The 18,770-nt window shown below is 26.6% G+C and overlaps 1 protein-coding gene across 4 annotated transcripts in view; it reads left to right on the plus strand.

Moving 5' to 3' along the window:
- LOC100200061 (phosphatase and actin regulator 3) overlaps nt 1-4,436 on the plus strand; it is a 63,413-nt gene extending 58,977 nt beyond the window's left edge. For all 4 annotated transcript variants that reach the window (XM_065814135.1, XM_065814136.1, XM_065814133.1 and 1 more), the window contains 4 exons: nt 3,304-3,365; nt 3,473-3,570; nt 3,845-3,961; nt 4,066-4,436. In XM_065814135.1, the coding sequence (XP_065670207.1) occupies nt 3,304-3,365; nt 3,473-3,570; nt 3,845-3,961; nt 4,066-4,081 (293 nt within the window). In that variant the 3' untranslated portion in view covers nt 4,082-4,436. The remainder of the gene's footprint in view (nt 1-3,303; nt 3,366-3,472; nt 3,571-3,844; nt 3,962-4,065) is intronic.
- Nucleotides 4,437-18,770: the final 14,334 nt, after the last annotated feature.

Genomic DNA, 18,770 nt, shown 5'->3' on the forward strand with positions numbered 1-18,770 from the left:
GGAGTTTAATAAATAGTGTTTTCAAGCAATATTTTTTAAAATTTTGTGAGATTGAAAAGGTTATGTACTTTGAAATTTCTAAAAATCTTTTAAAAAGTCTTTATTTTGATCCAGTGTGATATATTTTCAAAGAAAATTTTTTCACTTGATTGTGGATAATATTGTATATAGTTTAATACTGTATCATACAGACATTCTGAACTTCTGATATCATTTATTAAATAATGTGCTAATTAGGTAACTGACTAATTTATACTATAAAATCAGTAGCTTTACGAACAAAATCATTGATGCTCTGTCAGTCTATTTTAATCAAATTTATATAAGAAAAAATTTTAAAGCTGTTGTGCACCCCTCATGATCCCTCTGTTACTAATGCATTAATGAACCCTGGTTGAACCTCCAGGAAAAATTTTTTTTTTATAATCAATGCAGCTTAGACATGTTACTTGAATTTGTATTCTTTAAGACTTTTCTTTATCATTTACAAAAAAAAAATGTGTCATAAGAGCTAAAGAAAATAGTTTAATAAATAGTGTTGAAAACAATAAAGAGGAGTAGTGTTGCAAATGAATTTAATGAATAGTGTTGAAAATAGAAAAAAGGAATTATGTTGCAAAGGAGTTTAATAAATAGTGTTGAAAACAATAAAGAGGAGTAGTGTTGCAAATGAATTTAATGAATAGTGTTGAAAATAGAAAAAAGGAATTATGTTGCAAAGGAGTTTAATGAATAGTAACAAAAATAATAAATGTTTAGATAAATGTCTCTGATATTTAAAAAAGTAAAGAGACCTGCAAAAAGTTGCCAACCTTGTTTCTATGCTTTATGGTAATCCCTTTGCGTTTAATTTTTTTTTTTTGCCGACCTTTAACCATTTAAGGTTGGCAATTTATTGCTGACCTCATTTTTCCTAAATCTGAGGATATTTTTTTCTTCATTTGCTGCCCTGATGCATTCTTTCTAACTTGAGAGCCATAATCTTTTTTCTAGAAACTGATGTTTGTTTTGTTTTGTTTGTAGTCAAAAACCAACAACCAAAAATAACCTTGTTGATGGTCTATTATGAATAAGAGCTCAATACAGTTTCATAATTATATATTGCTATATTGTACTCACAATTTTTGATGACTCTTTACAGAAGTGAAGTAACTTGAATTTAAAACACATAATTTACATATAAATGTGTATGTTATAGTTATAATCTTTTGGTACCCCCAATTGAAAAACTCTATAATAAATAGATGATTTGAAAGTAAAAAGTCGTTGCTTTTATTTACTTTTCCTAAAAGGTTTCCTATAACGACCCTGGGTTATTCACGACCCTTGATTACACTCTGGGTACCATATATTAGTAAAATAAAAAATTTCTATAAAAGTATATTAATCTTGGTCTTAAAGGAACCAATATTTTGTAGAGGTTTCAGAAAGAATAATTATTTTAAATAAAAATAAATGACCTAAGTTTTAATTATAAATTTTTTTTTTAACAAATATTGATAAAATCATTTTTTGTGACATTTTTCAATATTTTCAATAACTTATTTTCAATAAGTTTTCAAGCAATATTTTTTAAAAATGTGTCATAAGAGCTAAAGAAAAAAAATGTTTGTTTTATTTAATTTTTTTTCCTATTATTTTTAATATTATTATTACATCGTGCTACCAAAAGTTACTGAAAAAATTTCATCTATACATATTTTTTAGTCTTTTGTAGTCGAAATATTTTAAGACATTCTTCTGAATAATAAAAAAAATCACAAAAGTTCTTTAAATGATACATATCTACAAGTTTTCTTTTTGTTGTTTTATTGATGGAGTTAGCTTCTTGTTACTCGTTTTAACATTTAAAATTTTATAATTAAAGATAGTCCTAAATAACAAAAATGTATAAAATTACGCTATTATTTGAATGCCTTTTTTTTTTTTGAATAGTTATTATTTTTTCTTTATATTTTGACAAGACATTTCTTAATGAAGGTTCTTCGAGACATTTCTTAATGAAGGTTCTTCGAGAAATTTATTTCATAAAAGAACTTTACAAGTAAATTTTTTACCTCGTTTAAACAAAAAATTTGAGAAATCTTTTTTTTTTTTAAATACTCCTCTTTATTTTTGATATTTTTAAATTAATTTAAAAAAGATTTTGGTCAATAAAAAACACTTCACTTTACTGATGGTTATTTCTTTTCTATCAAAATAATTTTTTTTTTTCAAATAATTTTTTTATCTCAAGAATTTACTTTCTATTAAAAGAAGTTGTTGTTTTTTTTAAATACCTCTTTTTGTTAAAATAAATCTATTTCTACGAGGAATTATTAGCATCTCTTTCTTTCAATTGAAAATAAAAGTACACAAAAATATTTTGAATTATAGAATTATAAATCTTAAACTATTTGTTTAATTCAAAAAAAAATTGTGTAGCTTTTTCATTTCTAATTAAAACATGAGAAAATATTATTTCAAACATTTCAACAAGCTTATTTAAAATATACAACCGATATTAAATTGTATTTTAAAATAAATTATTGATGAAGAATTATTCTCCGTAATAATCCTTGCGTTATGGAGCGATGACGTAATTCATTAATATGCAAAAAAAATGATGGTGGTTAAGTTCGCATTTAGCAAAAATTAATTTCATATAGCCTTTATGCGCATGTTTTATTCATCTTTCAATTGCCGGAGATTTATTAATTCATATTTTGTCAATAGTAAACAATCTATATGAAAATCACCTTATAAAAACATTAAGGAACATTATTAATTTTTAATCAGGTGGAAAAATAAGATTTACAACAAAGGAGATAAAAGTAGGAATTTCAAAGCGATCTAATATTATTTTGGTTATCGTGCTAAAGTTGAAAGCGGCGTGATTTTTGGAATTGTATTTCTTTGTTTAAAAAAAATTTCATGCGTTTTATTTCAATAGCTTTTTTATTGTAATTAAGAGTGTATATGTCATAAAATAGATTTCTTAAATGTTGATATAAATCAATTTTTTAAAAGAGTTCTCGATAAAGATTTTTTTTAAATATATATGATTAGTTTTTTCCGTAAAAATAAAACTTGGGCGGGAAGACAATCCTCCTAAGATGCTTTGATGAGGAAACATAGATGGGCATGAACTTATCATCATATCGCTACGATCATCTTTATTATAATGCCTTTTCCTTTAAAGTTTATTGTGTTTTAATTTCAAATTTAATATCAGGTAAGTCAAATAAAATAAAACATTTTGAGATCATTTTCTTTCATTTTTTCTTAAAATTGTTTAATGCATTGCTTTATTTTTTATTGTAGCACAAACAAGCGAAGAAGCAAATTTGAAATTTAACGAAACCCGTCAGAGATTGTCCAGAAAAGCACGTTGAATTTTTGTTTTAAAATAATTTCTTGAGTCATTAAAAAAAGTATTGTTATCAATAACTGAAATTTTTCTTTATTTAAATAAAGGTTTTGAATTTTTTAGCTGAGTCGTCGACCTACAGTAAAAGAGCTTCGTAAAAAAAAGATTATCGGTTTTAACGAGTATGTCGAAGTATTTGACGTGCAAGAATACGATCGCAGGTAGTCATTGATTTAGAATATTTATGGAAGTTATGTCATTTCTTTATCTTTGGATAAAGAGGGATTTTTTTAAATTTAACAGTTTTAAAAACCTACATTATTAGTGTAATTCTTTTAGAATTTAAGGCCAATCTTTTAAGTACATCGCTGTTTAAAAACCACTGTTTTGAATAAATAAATGTATTTTGAATAAATAAGTTAAAAAAAATGAAAACAAGTGAGTAATAAAAAGTCATAATACCAGTATTTTTTTACTAAAAACTTTTTATAACAGAGCTGATAAACCTTGGACAAGATTAACACCGAAAGATAAGGCATCCATACGCAAAGAATTAAACGATTATAAAGAAAATGAAATGGAGGTTCACGAAGATAGTAAAATTTACACCAGGTATTTAACTTGCAAAGTTATTTCAGATTTTGAGTTTAATGATTTTGTGTTTTATGATTTTTTTTAAAAAGTTAATTACAAAGAATTTTTTTTTTCTTTTTCAGATTTCACAAGCCATAGTTTTGTATCCACATTGTTACCATAGAAAACTTTTGAATGCGCAAGTTTGCGTTTTATTGCAAAATAAACCCGTTATATATTTCTATTTTGTTTAATATTGTATATTGTTTTTTTTACAATTTTTGAATAGGTAATTCGTGATTTTATTATATTGACTTTTAAATTAGCGTGATGCGTATGTTTAACGCTGTTAGTTTGGCCGTCATTTAATGTTTTTTGTTTTCGGTCCTATAAAGCATTCACTTTTTAGTCAGGACCAATTTTTCTTTTATGTGCTATTTGATGGCATTTTTTCTATATTTAAACCTCCATTAAATTTGTAAATATGAAACAATGATACTATTCTATGCTTTTATATTGCTTTTTGTCTTTTTCAAATTTTTACCCCCTGCCAAAATTTATATAATTAAATATTTTTATTAGTTATATTATCATTAGCAAGCTTATTCTCCAAAACATTATATATATATATATATATATATATATATATATATATATATATATATATATATATTTTCTTTTTGAATAGAAAGGGTTGTTTGTTTTTTAACAGCAAGAGTAATGTAAGAAAAGATCAATATTTTATAAACATTTGACAAAAAAATGGCATTGGGTAAAAAAAATTTTGTAAACCATGATTCTTTAAGTTATAGATAATCTTTTAAATGATGCAATTATATGCTTCAGTCAAACTTTTTACTTTATCTCCTTTTATTTTTTATCCTTTTAATGTATATTAAAAAGATCGAGGAGCTTCATGCCGCACTGGGGCAGAATAGCTTTAAATGTAGACAAAATTGATGTGTTTTTTTGGATTTTTAAGTTAAATAGTTATTTTAAGGGCTTTTTTTAAGTTAATAGTTATTTTATTGTAAGACTTTAAAATGGAAAAATTACCCTTAGATTTTTAAACATTTACAATTGTCAGACGTTCTTAAAAAATTTATGAGTAAAGTTTTTTAAAAAACTGGTAAATTATAATAGTAAAAATATAATTATAATAGTAAAAAAAAAATCAAAAGCTTGCATGAATATTATTAAAACGTATTCTAATCTATTCACTAAAATAAATTACAGTAGTTCGAATTTAATGTAAAAAGTCACTCATAAAAAGTTACTCGAAAACTCGATTAGTTTTATTTAAATTTGCTATAAAAAATCTCGCAAGAAAAAAAAGAACACCATTAATTCATGCGTTCAAGACCTGGATTTATTACTTGATTTCTACTAATGTAATTGACACATTTCCACTAATACATAAAAAAAGGATTCAATAATTGCACAAAAAAAAAAGTTTTACAATCTGTAATCATCAGGAATTTCATAAAAAAAAAATTTAAAACTGCGCATTGTTTGAAAAAATTAAATAAAAATAAAATATTTTAAATGCACTTTTTTTAAAGACCTGTTAATATAAATTTTAGGCACTTTAAAATTATTATTTTATTAGCAGAAGACAGCTTCAAACCTAAAATTGAAGAATCCATGAAAGAAAATTTGCAACTTTTAACAAACTTCAGCTTTAACCCTATAAAAAGAAAGCAGTTCTAATAACTCGCTTGCACTAAACAAAAGAATTGAGCTAGATTATGTTCGCGCGACTAATAAAACTTAATGTCGTGTAGACTGGAATATTTTTACGTTTGGTTCAGGCTACACTAAAACATGCAGTTAAGTAACCAAGGATCGTGGCTTAATTTGTCAAAAGTTGAATGTTTTAATGTGATAATAGTTCATGGAAGAATATATGTATTTTTACACATACTTCGTATTATTTTTATCATTTTAAATAAGTTCACAAAAAACTCGATAAACCACTTATTTACTTCTTCTAAACACACAGTTTTACATTTGAAATCAATACTTACATTAATATCTTTCTTTTTAGCTAGAGATTTTGAAAGTTAATAAATGTATCTTGAGATATCTTATTTTTTCTTGTAAAAATTGACATATTTGATTTTCAAAATGTCTTAAAACCAAAAATAATGAATTAACTTTAAAATCTCTAACTAAATATGGACCTAACACACTAAGGTCCACTTGCGGAATTTTTTTATAAATGAAGTAAAAGATAAGTAAGAGTTTATCTCTGATGTTTCTATGTGACTTTTTGAATAATTTTCAGAAAATTGGCAGCCATTTTTAAAAAATACTTTTTTATTATTTGATTACAAAAAAAACTAATTTTAAGACTTTATCTTGAATGTTAAAATGTAAATGTTATACAATTATTTATTTATTTGTCACTTGACATTTGAAAATTTTTTTAAAATATTTTATAGTGGATAAAATATATTTCATAAAAATATTTATTAGTAATATAAAACAGTATGAAAAAATGTTTACAAATATCTTAACTTGCAGCGTGTGACTGGCGTGTGAAATGCAATCAGATCATTTTATGAAGTAAGTTTATGTTTATTCTACATTCGTGTTAGTCGGATATTTAAACACACGAGACGTGGCGACTTAATCCAACAGTTTAAGCTAGAAAACGATTTTGAGAGTATCAATTGGCATAATCCACCAATTCGCAGATCATCTTCCAACGTCCTAATGCGTGAGTTCACATATAATAATGCTCGTCACAATTTTTTTACAAATCGTATTGTCAATGATTGGAATAACTTGCCGTCAGCATGCAAAAAGGTTTCGTCAGTTAACGCATTTAAGAATAGAATTGACAAATATTTTTTTTCTCCAGCTGCAAACAGTACATCTTTTACTGAAGATGAGCTGCACGTTTATTAATTAATTCGTGCTTTAGCAGCTGCAAATATTGGCTTTTTAGATACTATTAGTCATAGATGTAAACTTTAATTAAATGAAAGCAATCTTTTTTCCCTTTTCCCAATTTTGATATCAACTTACTTGCTATGAATAACAATTGCTTTTTTTTTTTTTTACTTAAAGTTTATATTTCACAAACCATAAATTTTTGTATAATTTTATTTGTTTGGTTTTTAATTATTTGTCATTTTATCTACGAGGACTTATTTAAATATATTACTATTACTATTACTAAATATTACTTTTTATTTGGCTGCCAAATAAAATAAAAAGTGAGAAAAAAAAAATGCTTGAAAGTTTTTGAAGTTCCAAGTTTTATCTTTTTATTATTAGATTTTCATGATTGGGTTATATTAATTATTATTTTTTACTTTATGTTTTTTTTTCGTTTTCTGTTTTATTCCGTATTCAAAAGTTTCAAAGTTATGTTCATTAAATTTTGTTCGGATTTTATTTTGCACTTTTTTTTTTGTATACTTGTATTGTAACTTCATTAAATATTTTTATGAAGAAAACTTTAATACTTGGTAAATAAGTTTTTTACTTGGTTACATATTATTAACTTAAGTTATTATTAAATTGATAAACCTTTTTATTATTGATTACAACAGTTTTATTGTTGAAAGACCTCAGGAATGCAAAGACTGGGTACTACTGTGAATGAAAAGTATAAACAGCTACAAAAAATATTTTAGGAATTATAATTAGTATATTCAAACAACTATTTGAATATGTTACATTATATAAGTATTGAACTGAAGTGTTCTTTACTTAACATTTAAATCTGTAAAAATTCCTATTTTTACAGATTTAAATGTTTTGTATTATTACTTTTTCATACAAATGTTGGTGTATATCTTAAAAAACTGTGTTTCTCTCATTTATATTTATTAATATCCATTTATATGTGCATTTTCAAAAGCAAAAACAATTTGTAGTTTGATTTTCAAAGTTGATAAACATCTAATACAAGGTATCAGATATACTTTGTATGAGGTTATAGTCATCTGATACAAGGTATCAGATTACTATAACCTTATACAAATTTATACATACTTATTAAAAACCTTGATGTTTGTGTTAAGGTTATCTTAGTAAAGCCATGATCCAAGCAGGGATGCGGAGTTTCAAAAAGGTTTCCGGATTTGTATGTCACATAAAGATTACTTAAAGTATTGTGAGTTTCAAAATAAATATCACAAATGTAATGACCTGCAAGGCTGCTCAGTTTTATGGTTTTTTATTTAAAAATTTGTGCTGGCAAACACCAAAAAGAATGTACAAGCAACACATTTTTTGGTTTCATTTTGTTTCTGAAAATCCTTTTGCATTTTGATTAAATCTAGATTTCAGAAATTATATTTGTTCAAATCAATTAATATATTTTTTAGACTTAGGTTTTATTTATACCATTTCAACATTTTTCATGTAACATTCATAAAAAAGATAAGTTATACAAAATATGAAAATAATTTAATTCTATTTGTTTCTATAAATATTACCTGTTATAAAAATATCAACAAGATGACACCTTTCCTAATGTTATGTTTTTTATTTTATTTTTAATAAATTAAGGTGTAGGTGTATATTGTAGTTCTATTGGTTTAAGATTAAGTTATTATATTGGTTTTAGAATAAATTATTCTATTGGTTTAAGATTAAGTTAAGGTTAGCTATTTAATCAACAAAATATCTAAAGCTAGGCAGTTCAACAAGCTATGTAAATTACAGTGTGTGTAGATTTATGAAATAGAATTTACACATTGAATTGAAATAGAACATGTATGATAAATTGGCAGGCTGTACTTGATGACTTTCCTGCTACGAAATCAAAAGAACCTTCAACTACAAACCAATTTAAAATAGTTTTAATAGCAGCATTTTCTGAGAAGAATTTTCTTTTTATTTTATTTACTAATTAGATTACTTAAATTTCATAATTTCTTTAAATTTTTTTTGGAGATTGTTTAATTTTAGTGCTTTACAAAATTTTAAGTTGAAAAAAGTATTTTGCATATAGATTTTTAGTTTTTTGATAATTAAATTTTATTCAGAAGTACAATTATAATTGGAGTGTCCAATTTTAGTAATATTATTTCTGCAACTACCAATTTGATATTATGTTATCAATGTGAAAGCATAATCTTAAGATATAATGACAAAAATTGGTTGGATGAGGTACATAAACCTACGCTTTTTTTTCTTATAAATAAAATTCAAGTTTAGCGCAAAATGTCTGTCCCGATAGAAACCACTCGCAAAAACTTTTGATATTATTCTATTAAAATTTTACTGTTATTTTCACATGGTTTCCACTTACTATGGCTCTAAGTGTGAAAACACGCGCAAACTGGCAATCGGGAGATTTTTTAACAAAAACTAATGCCGTGAATTCTGCCCCACTGTGCGCCACCTTTTTTTTTTTTTTTTTTACCGAATTTCCTATATGACCAGAGTAAGTATTGAACCTTGACTTGGTTCTAAAGCGAACGCTCTAATCGCTGCGCCATTGCTGCTCTAAATGTGACGTAACTCTTGTCGATAACGAGAGTTATGTTGTATTCGGCAACTAATTTCTAACGGGTTTTTGTATTTAAATGACAGAAACATCTAAATATCGCGACGTTAAAATTATTTTATTCTATCTCCACATTGTGAAAAAATTTAGTTGTTGATTGTGTTATGTACCTCAGAATAATGTTTTTCTACTGTATTGAAAGCTGTGTTTTATTAGACCAGGTCTTTAGCTTGCTTTTTCAATTGTCATTTTAATGTGCCGTTCCCATTTTTAATCTTCTGATATAATCAGACCAAGATCAACTTCATTTATTTTTTTTATACAAATTTATGCAAGTGCTTGTATCTATATCAGTCATTTTAAACAGGTATCAATATCAGTCAAACAGGTATCTAGAGTTTTTGTAATCTTACACTTTTCTAGGTTAAATCTCCACTTCTTTGTTCATTCCATAAAATGTTTAAGATCTCTATGAAAGATCTAGACAGTTCAGATCTCTTTCAAAAATTTCAGTATGTGTTCGCTTATTTCAGTATCTACTTCGCTTATTTTTTGATACCAATTTTCAAATCAAAAATGAAAATAAAAAGTTGTAAAAAACACAATTTAAGTTTTTTTTAAGAAAAACGTATAGCTAATTAGTTTCATTTGAGTTATATTTTTATACTCAAAATTTTTAATATTTTTATTACAATTTTTAATAATTTTCTTAGTTTATATTTTTTTGTTCATTGAACCCTTATTTAAACTTTAAAATTTAAAAATTTGATTTATCATCAAATCAAATTAAACCCCTTTAAAACATCAAAAATTTTTTACTTCCATCATTAAAATGAATAACAAGAGTAGGTTGTCATTTCAACTGTTTTTCTTCTTACAAAAGTAAAACTCTTAACCATATGGCATTTAAGGATTTATTCATATTTTTTAGTTAATTGTTTATAATTTTTATTTTTTATTGTTATCTACATTTTGACATTATTTGCAATGTGTTGAAAAAATGTAAACGAAAGGTACAAGTTTATTGATCCATCAACGATTGCAGGAATTGCGGCTTTGCTCGTCCATTACGTGAAAAGATTGTGCGCAAAAATCTTGACCTATACCCTTATAAAATCCAGGTGGGGAACGAATTGAAGCCAAGAGACTTTTATATGCGTCGTTCATTTGCAAAATTGTCACATGGAGTGAGGCAATCTATAAGAGTCCCAACAATCCAACTCTATTACATCATCAGATTTTATTTCTTTAAAAAAAAAAAGGCTGAGCTTGTGTTACAGTAAATGGAGATCGTTACCGTACTATGATCAATAATTTTTTGTTTGAAAATATGTGTGATATTGATCCGGACGAGATGTGGTTTACACTCCAATTTTGTTTTTGCACCACAAAGTTCTATTAAAATTTCTTATCACAACTTAACAGTCTCCCTAATTTTCTATAAATATATAAATATACAAAAAAAAAATCATTCTAAAGAATCTAAGGAGGAGGAAACTGTCACCATTGCTCTCATATAAAGCCGCTCTTGCAATTATATATATACTGATATTCGTATGCGTATAAACAAGAATTTTAATTATTAAACTTTGAAATTTTGCGAACTGAAGTTTAAAGTGCAACAGCTATTCTACAGTCTTCTTAAAAAAAAACTTTCTAGACTTTAAATAGTAAGATTTTCAATGACTCTGTTGAAAAATGACAGAAAGTTTGCAAGATCATACTCAATGAAAATAGCCAGAAGATTGGTGAGTCTGTTGGGATTCATTTTTAGATCATAGCGCTATCTTGGTTAGACCGCTTATAAATGGTGATCGAAACAGGAATCGTGTTGCGAATGCGTAGCAAAATCCATACTGATTCAAATAGAGACATTAGACCTTTCTGGTAGATCCTATTCAATAGCTTTATCAAAGTGAGAAATTCTCTCAAGCTAACCATTTTGGTCAAAATTTTTAGCGTGTTTCAGAGTATACATATGACAGATCTTTACATATGACATATGACATACTTTACATATGACATATGATATACATATGACAGATCTTTTTAATAATTTTTTCGTGAACAAGTTGAGGAAGTTTTTCTTCCTCAACTCGTTCACGTAGATTTACATCCAGGATTTGCATTTCTCCTTTAGGTTAGATACTTTAATTTTTTCTTCATTCAATTTACAATTAGATTCTGCAAATTATAAAAACGAGTGGTTTTTTGTATGCTATTACTGGTGGTTGTTTGTAGGCTATAACTGGATGAATATTTGAAAAAACCTCCTTTACCTTTGCATTAGTAGATAGACTAAGTAAAAGGTTAGTTTCTGTTAAAATAGGCTGGCAGTTTAAATTGCTATAAAATGTAGTAACCAAAGGAAAAACTTCTTTGGATTTTTTTAAAGGTGCTGGTTCTTGTAATTTGGCATTATGAAATGCTTTTTCTATAATATTTTCTGGGTCAAAACATTCTTTTAACCATAATTTTAGTTCCGCTAAACGTAATTTTTCTGTTTTCAAACTGCAAAATAATGATATTAGTATAGTAAAAAAGAAATCTAAATATTATGTTAAAACGAATATATCTGAGCTTAATAAAATAATAATAAAAAATTGAGCAAGTGAATCCTGTCAAAATTTAATCAGTTGATAATATTTTATTGCAGGAAAGGATACCCCTTTAAAACTTAAAGAAATGAAAGACATTGCTATCAAAAAAGTAGATAAAGGTAACACTCTAATTGTAATGGGCTCAACATACTATAAAGATAAACTTGTTAATCAAGATCATCTATCTTCTTTAACTACTTATGAAAAAACAAATTTTGACTCAGATAAAAGAGTTTTTAAAAATCTTTCAAAAATGATTTCTAAACATAAATGTCTAACACAAAACGAAATAGACTTCATTACAAATTTTGAATGGAAATCTAGTACTTTTTACGTTATTCCAAAAATTTATAAATGCAATGAAATAATTAAAAAGGTTCAAGAATCTAGTTCTCCGTTTATAGAAATGAAACCTTAAAAAGATTTAAAAGCTCGACCTATTATTGCTGGAATAGACTCACCAACATCACACTTAAGCCAATTTCTTCACATAATATTATCTCCGATTGTAAAAAAACAAATGACTTATATAAAAGATGATTAGGATTTCTTAAGAAAAATCCCTAGAAATATTGATTCAGACAGTGTAATACTAACATGTAACATTGTCAATCTATACACAAGTATTCTACATAATCTAGGTCTTAAAGCATTACAATTCTGGATTGAATAACAGAAAGACTTAATAGCAGATCGATTCACCCCTGACTTCCTCTTAGAGTTAGTATCTTTCATTTTAGAAAACAATAATTTTATTTTTTACGACCAAGTATACCACCAGATTACAGGTACAGCCATGGGTACAGATTTTGCCCCAGACAATGCATGTCTTACAATTGGATTTTTAGAAGAAACCTTTTCCAAAAATCTTACCCAAATCCTTTTCAAAAGAAGAAGTTAAAAATATTGAACAGTTTTATTTTAAATATGTTGATGATGGTTTCAACATATGGCCAAAAAATCTAGACATCGCCAAGTTTAAAAGTTCTCTAGAAGAATTACATAATTCAATTAGTTTTACGGTTGATTTAGGTATACAATACAATAAAAACGGAAATATCTACAATGTCATTAATTTTTTAGATGCTTCGGTTATTCTTAAAAATAACAAGCATATCAAAACAGATATATTTTACAAAGAAACAAATACCCATGACTATTTAAATTACAATAGTTTTCATCCTTTTTACATAAAAAAAATATACCATATAATTTTGCTAAAAGAATAATTGTTTTTACCTTGGATTATGCTACAGAAAAACTACGTTTAACGGAACTAAAATTATGGTTAAAAGAATGTCTTGACCCAGATAATATTATAGAAAAAGCATTTTATAATGCCAAATTACAAGAACCAGCACCTTTAAAAAAATCCAAAGAAGTTTTTCCTTTGGTTACTACATTTTATAGCAATTTAAACTGCCAGCCTATTTTAAAAGAAACTAACCTTTTACTTAGTCTATCTACTAACGCAAGGGTAAAGGAGGTTTTTCAAATATTCATCCAGTAATAGCCTACAAACAACCACCAAATTTACTTGGACAACTAACTTCTTAAAAATTTCATTCTATTTCATCTATCAAAAAAACTGGTTTATTCAATATTCGTTGTAAAATTTGCCTATTATATATACAAGAAATAAGTTTGAGACGTCCAATGGAACTATTTGGAATATTAAAAGTCGTATTACTTGTAATAGCAAAAATTTTATTTTTTTATTTAAAGCGTTTATTGTGTAATGGTTTATCTACTTACACTGAAAAAACAAACAATTTAAGCAACCGTACTAATGGCCATATTTCCAGTTGCAGAATAGGAAAATCTACAGACCAATTTGACAATCATGTATTTGAATGCCAGAGATTGCACAATAAAACTATAGAAACTTTTTTCCATCTCTTTATTTTCCTTGAATTAAAAAGTGAAAAATATTTGTTGTCATATGAAAGTCTTTTACATAAACAAAAACATGACACATTTAATTGAGACTTCCTTTTAAAAAAAGTTACAACGGTGGCTCATAGTTACAATATAGCAAGTTTCTATTATCTAGCTTTCTACAGTAATAAAAATCTCGACAAAAGCATTAAGCATAGCACTACTGATGAAAATAGTGAAAGGCCTCTAGTGCTTTATTATCATTTATATGATATATATTTATTTTAAAGAAATAAATCTTTTTTCAAATTTCAAAAATTCAATTAGTGTTTTTTTTGCTTGGCATACCTTTTTCCATTATATTGTTTAATATCAAATCGGTAGTTACCAATTTAGTTAAACATAAAAGCAACAAAACATAAATAATAAAACAAGTAAAAATACAGAAAACAATTACACGTAAATTACAAGTCAAAAACTTTTTAAAAAATCTTCAGCGGATTCTCCGACTTTTTTCTTTTGCTATTGATATTTTATTTTTAACTTCCTTTTTTTTTTTTTTTTTTCAGTTTTTCCTTCTTTCTTTTTTTCCTCTCTCTCTTTTCATTTAAAGTCTTTTCTCGTTCATTTTTTACTTCCTCTCTTTACTTTATTCAATTTTGCTTGATCGTGCTAAATAGTGATAATTAGAAAATTGGTTGTCTAGTCTTGAGTCATGTTAGATCTTAGATCTTAGCGTTGTCTTGACTAGACCAAGCTTACTGAACGACCGCTCTCCTTCGGCAATGGTAACAGGAGTCGTGTTAGAAACGCGTAGAAAAATGCATATTGATTCAAAGAGAGACTGAAGGCCTTTCTGGTAGGTCCTAATCAATAGCTTTATTGAAGTGAGAAGTTCTATCGGACAGAAAAAAATGGCGCGCTTCAGAGTATCCCGACGACAAACCTCTCCAACAAGTTTCTCCTCATCCCCATTATTCACAGAGACTTGCGCCAAAGTTTTTGGCGCCAATTGATTTGAACGATAGGGATGAATCGAACAATTCCTTCTCCTAGCTAAGTAATTTAGCTGCCTCTTTTTCACTCGACCTGCATTTAGATTTTAAAATTCATAAGAACGGAAAACTGTTTGTTGACTTTTAGGTAGCCTAAAGTCTCTTATTTGTTGAATAGAGTATCGAGAGTGGTTTGCATAATTTGAAACCCTTTACAGGCTCAAAATAGGCAGAAATATGAGCAATTTGATTAGCCGATTTTGAAAGAGAGGCAAGTGCTCCTTTGTTGAAAAATATATTTATAATCTGAACAGATTGTTGAAATAAATTTCATAGTAATGATAAACTAAGTTTATCAATAGACTAAATTTATCAATACAAGTTTTGTGTTACTATCAACACAGGAAATTTACTTTATTTTAGTACTCTTCAGAGTATTTAAAAGGTATCAAAATCTGTTTGTACAAGAGAATTTTCACTCGTAAAAATCTCAAATTTCAATAAAGTTTATCGGTGATGGAGGTTTTATCTGTTGTAAATTTAAAGAAAAGGAAATAAAAAATGTATGTGTTGAAGTAAATTCTAAAGATCTCTAAATGTATTTCTTATAAAATATGTTCTTGGCCTTGAAGCATACTCAATACAAAGTTTATATACAGTTGTACTTGTGAGACTACTTGTGAAGTACTTTTGCATATAAAAATTATATGCAGTTTTAGCAGATTACTGGTGAAGAAATTTATTCATAAATTCATTTATATGTTAATTATAAAGAGTTGAACAATAGAGTTTTTAAAAAAAGAAAATTTGTACTGATTGCAAAACAAGCTTACATGTCAATATATGAGCTCTGAGGAGATTTTGTTTTCATGTTTTTTTCAACCATAGTTTTGAGGAGACTGATATATTTTTTTATTACATAACTCTAATAAAACATTGTCTCAAACCATTTAACACTTTTTAAAAATTTAGAAAAATTTTGGCAGGCTTCATTAACTTATATATAAAATATTATTTGAAAATATAACAAAAGAAGTGAAATTTATATGTTTGTCAACTGAACAGTCATTTTTTGTACAGTTACATATAAACGCTGACATTAAAAACAAGAAAAAGTATTGAAGTCAAATAAGTTAACCAAACAAAAGTGGATTATGGCAAATAATTGTGGCATTTTTTGTATTGTAATACTTGAAAAAAAAAGATTGTTAAAAAGACCAAACTGTGTGGTTAAAATCAAACATTATAATGAAAAAAGAGTAATAAAAAAGTGCAATAAAATTATCAAATAAAAAGAACAAAATCAGTTGTCACGCTATGAATAATTTTATTATTATAAAATGCGTTTTGTATGTATAAACTTTTGAAATATTTAACTTGAATTTGCATGAGTGCAATTTTGCAAGATTTCTAAAGGTGTTTCTCGTCAAATGTAATGTCCATGTTCTGTAAAGCATATTCGATACAAAGTTTATATGTAGTTGCACAGTCTACTGGTAAAGTACTTAAAGTATGCAAAGTATAAATTTTAAGCTGAGGCTGTTCTAAGCTCATTACTGCATCTTTATACCAATTTGTTAATTTGTTAATAACATAAAATGTTAAAGACATTTTGTTGATATATATTTAAAATATTCATTTCTTTAAAAAGTTGTTTCGTATGAAAAAACCGATTTTTAAAATTTATTGCGCGAGCTGCGTGTTTCTCATGAAGGTAAAGAGATTTTAGTTTGGTTCTATGAGTGCTTCCCCATATAATATTCGCGTAGTTTATATGACAATGTATAAATGAATAATATAATTGTGTTAACTGGTGTTTACATAATACATTTCTTTCTTTATAGAGAATTCCGATGCATTTAGCGATTTTATTGGAGGTATTATCAATATGATTTCTCCAAGATAGATTCTCATCAATATATACTCCAAGAAACTTAGTAACTTTTTCTCTTTTTATTATTATATTTTCAATTAAAAGGTCTGGCATGATATGAGGCAGTTTCTGTTTTTTTGAAGGTGGATAAAAAAGTGTCCATTTAGTTTTTTCTACATTTAGAGACAATCTATTTTGTTTAAACCAAACAGTTACTTTTTTTAATTCATTTGTCATATTAGTAAAAAGCATATTAATATCTTTATGAGACAAAAACAAGTTAGTGTCATCTGCAAAATTTATTGTTGTAAAGTTTGATGATTTATGAAGGTCATTTATGTATATTAAAAAAATAAGTGGACCAAGTATGGATCCTTGTGGAACATCACATGTTATATTCATTAATAGATGAGATATAGAATCTTTATTGTAAACACACTGTTTACGGTTAGTAAGATAACTTTCAAACCATAATAGGGTTTTATCTTTAATACAATATAATAATAGTTTTTTTAACAGAATTTGATGATTGACAGTATCAAATGCCTTAGACAAATCAATTAACACTCCTAGTGTAAAACAAGAGTCTTTAAAAGAGTCAGTTATATTGCACGTTAGTTGAAGAATGGCATGCTCTGTTGAATTATTTTTTTTGAAACCAAATTGGTTTTCGTATAGAATTTTATTTTCAACAAGATATGAGTAGATTCGGTTGTACATTATTCTTTCTAAAATTTTTGAAAAAACTGGAAGAACTCAAATAGGGCGATAATTTGTTATATTTGTACGATCCCCCGTCTTAAAGATTGGAGTTACTTTTGCTATTTTTAGTTTATTTGGAAAAGACCCTTGTGCAATGGATGCTCTGAAGATTTTATAAAGAATATCTTTTATAACATCGTAGGAATCAATCGCAATATTTGTGTTAATATCATCATACCCAGTAGCTTTATTACGTTTTAATGACTTAAAAGCAACCTCAAATTCATTAAAAGTTAACTCAGTAAAATTTAGATTAGAGCTTATTGATGTTTCGAACTCATCAACAGATTTATCTTTAATGAATGAAATACTATCGCTTAATTTTGTACCGATAGTGGTGAAAAGCTTATTAAATTCAAATGCAATATCATTTGAGTCATTTGTTAATTTGTTATCAATTTGTATAAAATTTGGGAGTAAATTTTTGTTTGGTTTAAGTTTTCCAGACACCTCCTTCATGATTTGCCAGACGCGTTTTGAGTTGTGCTTATATTTATTAAGCAAGTTTGAATAGTAGTTTTTTTTTGCATTTTTCCGAAGCTTTTCAAATAAGTTTGTATAAGTTTTATAATTTTGTTTATGTTTTTCAGATTTTGATTTTAGGTATTTTATGTAAAGCTTCTGCTTAATTTTTGACGATTTTCTGAGACCTTTAGTAATCCAAGGATATGATATTTCTTTATCGCTTAAAACTATTTCAATTAAAGGAAAATTGGAATCATACACTTGGTGAAAAGTTTTGAAAAAATTGTCGTAGATTGAGTTGATATTATCATTAAAGTTAATATAACCCCAATCTACAAGTGATAGTTCAATGTTCAATCATTCGATTCGGAATCTGATGTTGAACCACTTGTATCTAAATCGAAATCGTTCCTTGTCTCTTGTCTGGTGACTTCAGGTTGTTTTAACAATTGTATAGCTTCTTGATGTAGAAATTTTACCGGTCTCTGGGGCAATTTCCTGATGCTCGAGAGAATTGGATCTGATGTAAATAAGAACCTATTAAAAATGTCTTTCATATTCGATTCTCTTGAGCATTTTGTTGAATGATGTAATCTGAAGTTTTTAATGTCCTTATTGCGTGACTCTTGGGCATACTTTACAATTTCTGCTCCATGGATCAGCAATTTATGTACAGATGTAGGCATGTAATACCACGGATATAAAGCAACAAATAAATGGGCGGTATTTACACAATAGTATTTGAATTTTTCATCACCTATATCAAACCCGCTCAAAACTACCTGCAAAATAACATGAAATCGGT

The sequence above is a fragment of the Hydra vulgaris genome, chromosome 12 (assembly GCF_038396675.1).
Source record: "Hydra vulgaris chromosome 12, alternate assembly HydraT2T_AEP".
In the NCBI taxonomy this organism is placed as follows: domain Eukaryota; kingdom Metazoa; phylum Cnidaria; class Hydrozoa; order Anthoathecata; family Hydridae; genus Hydra; species Hydra vulgaris.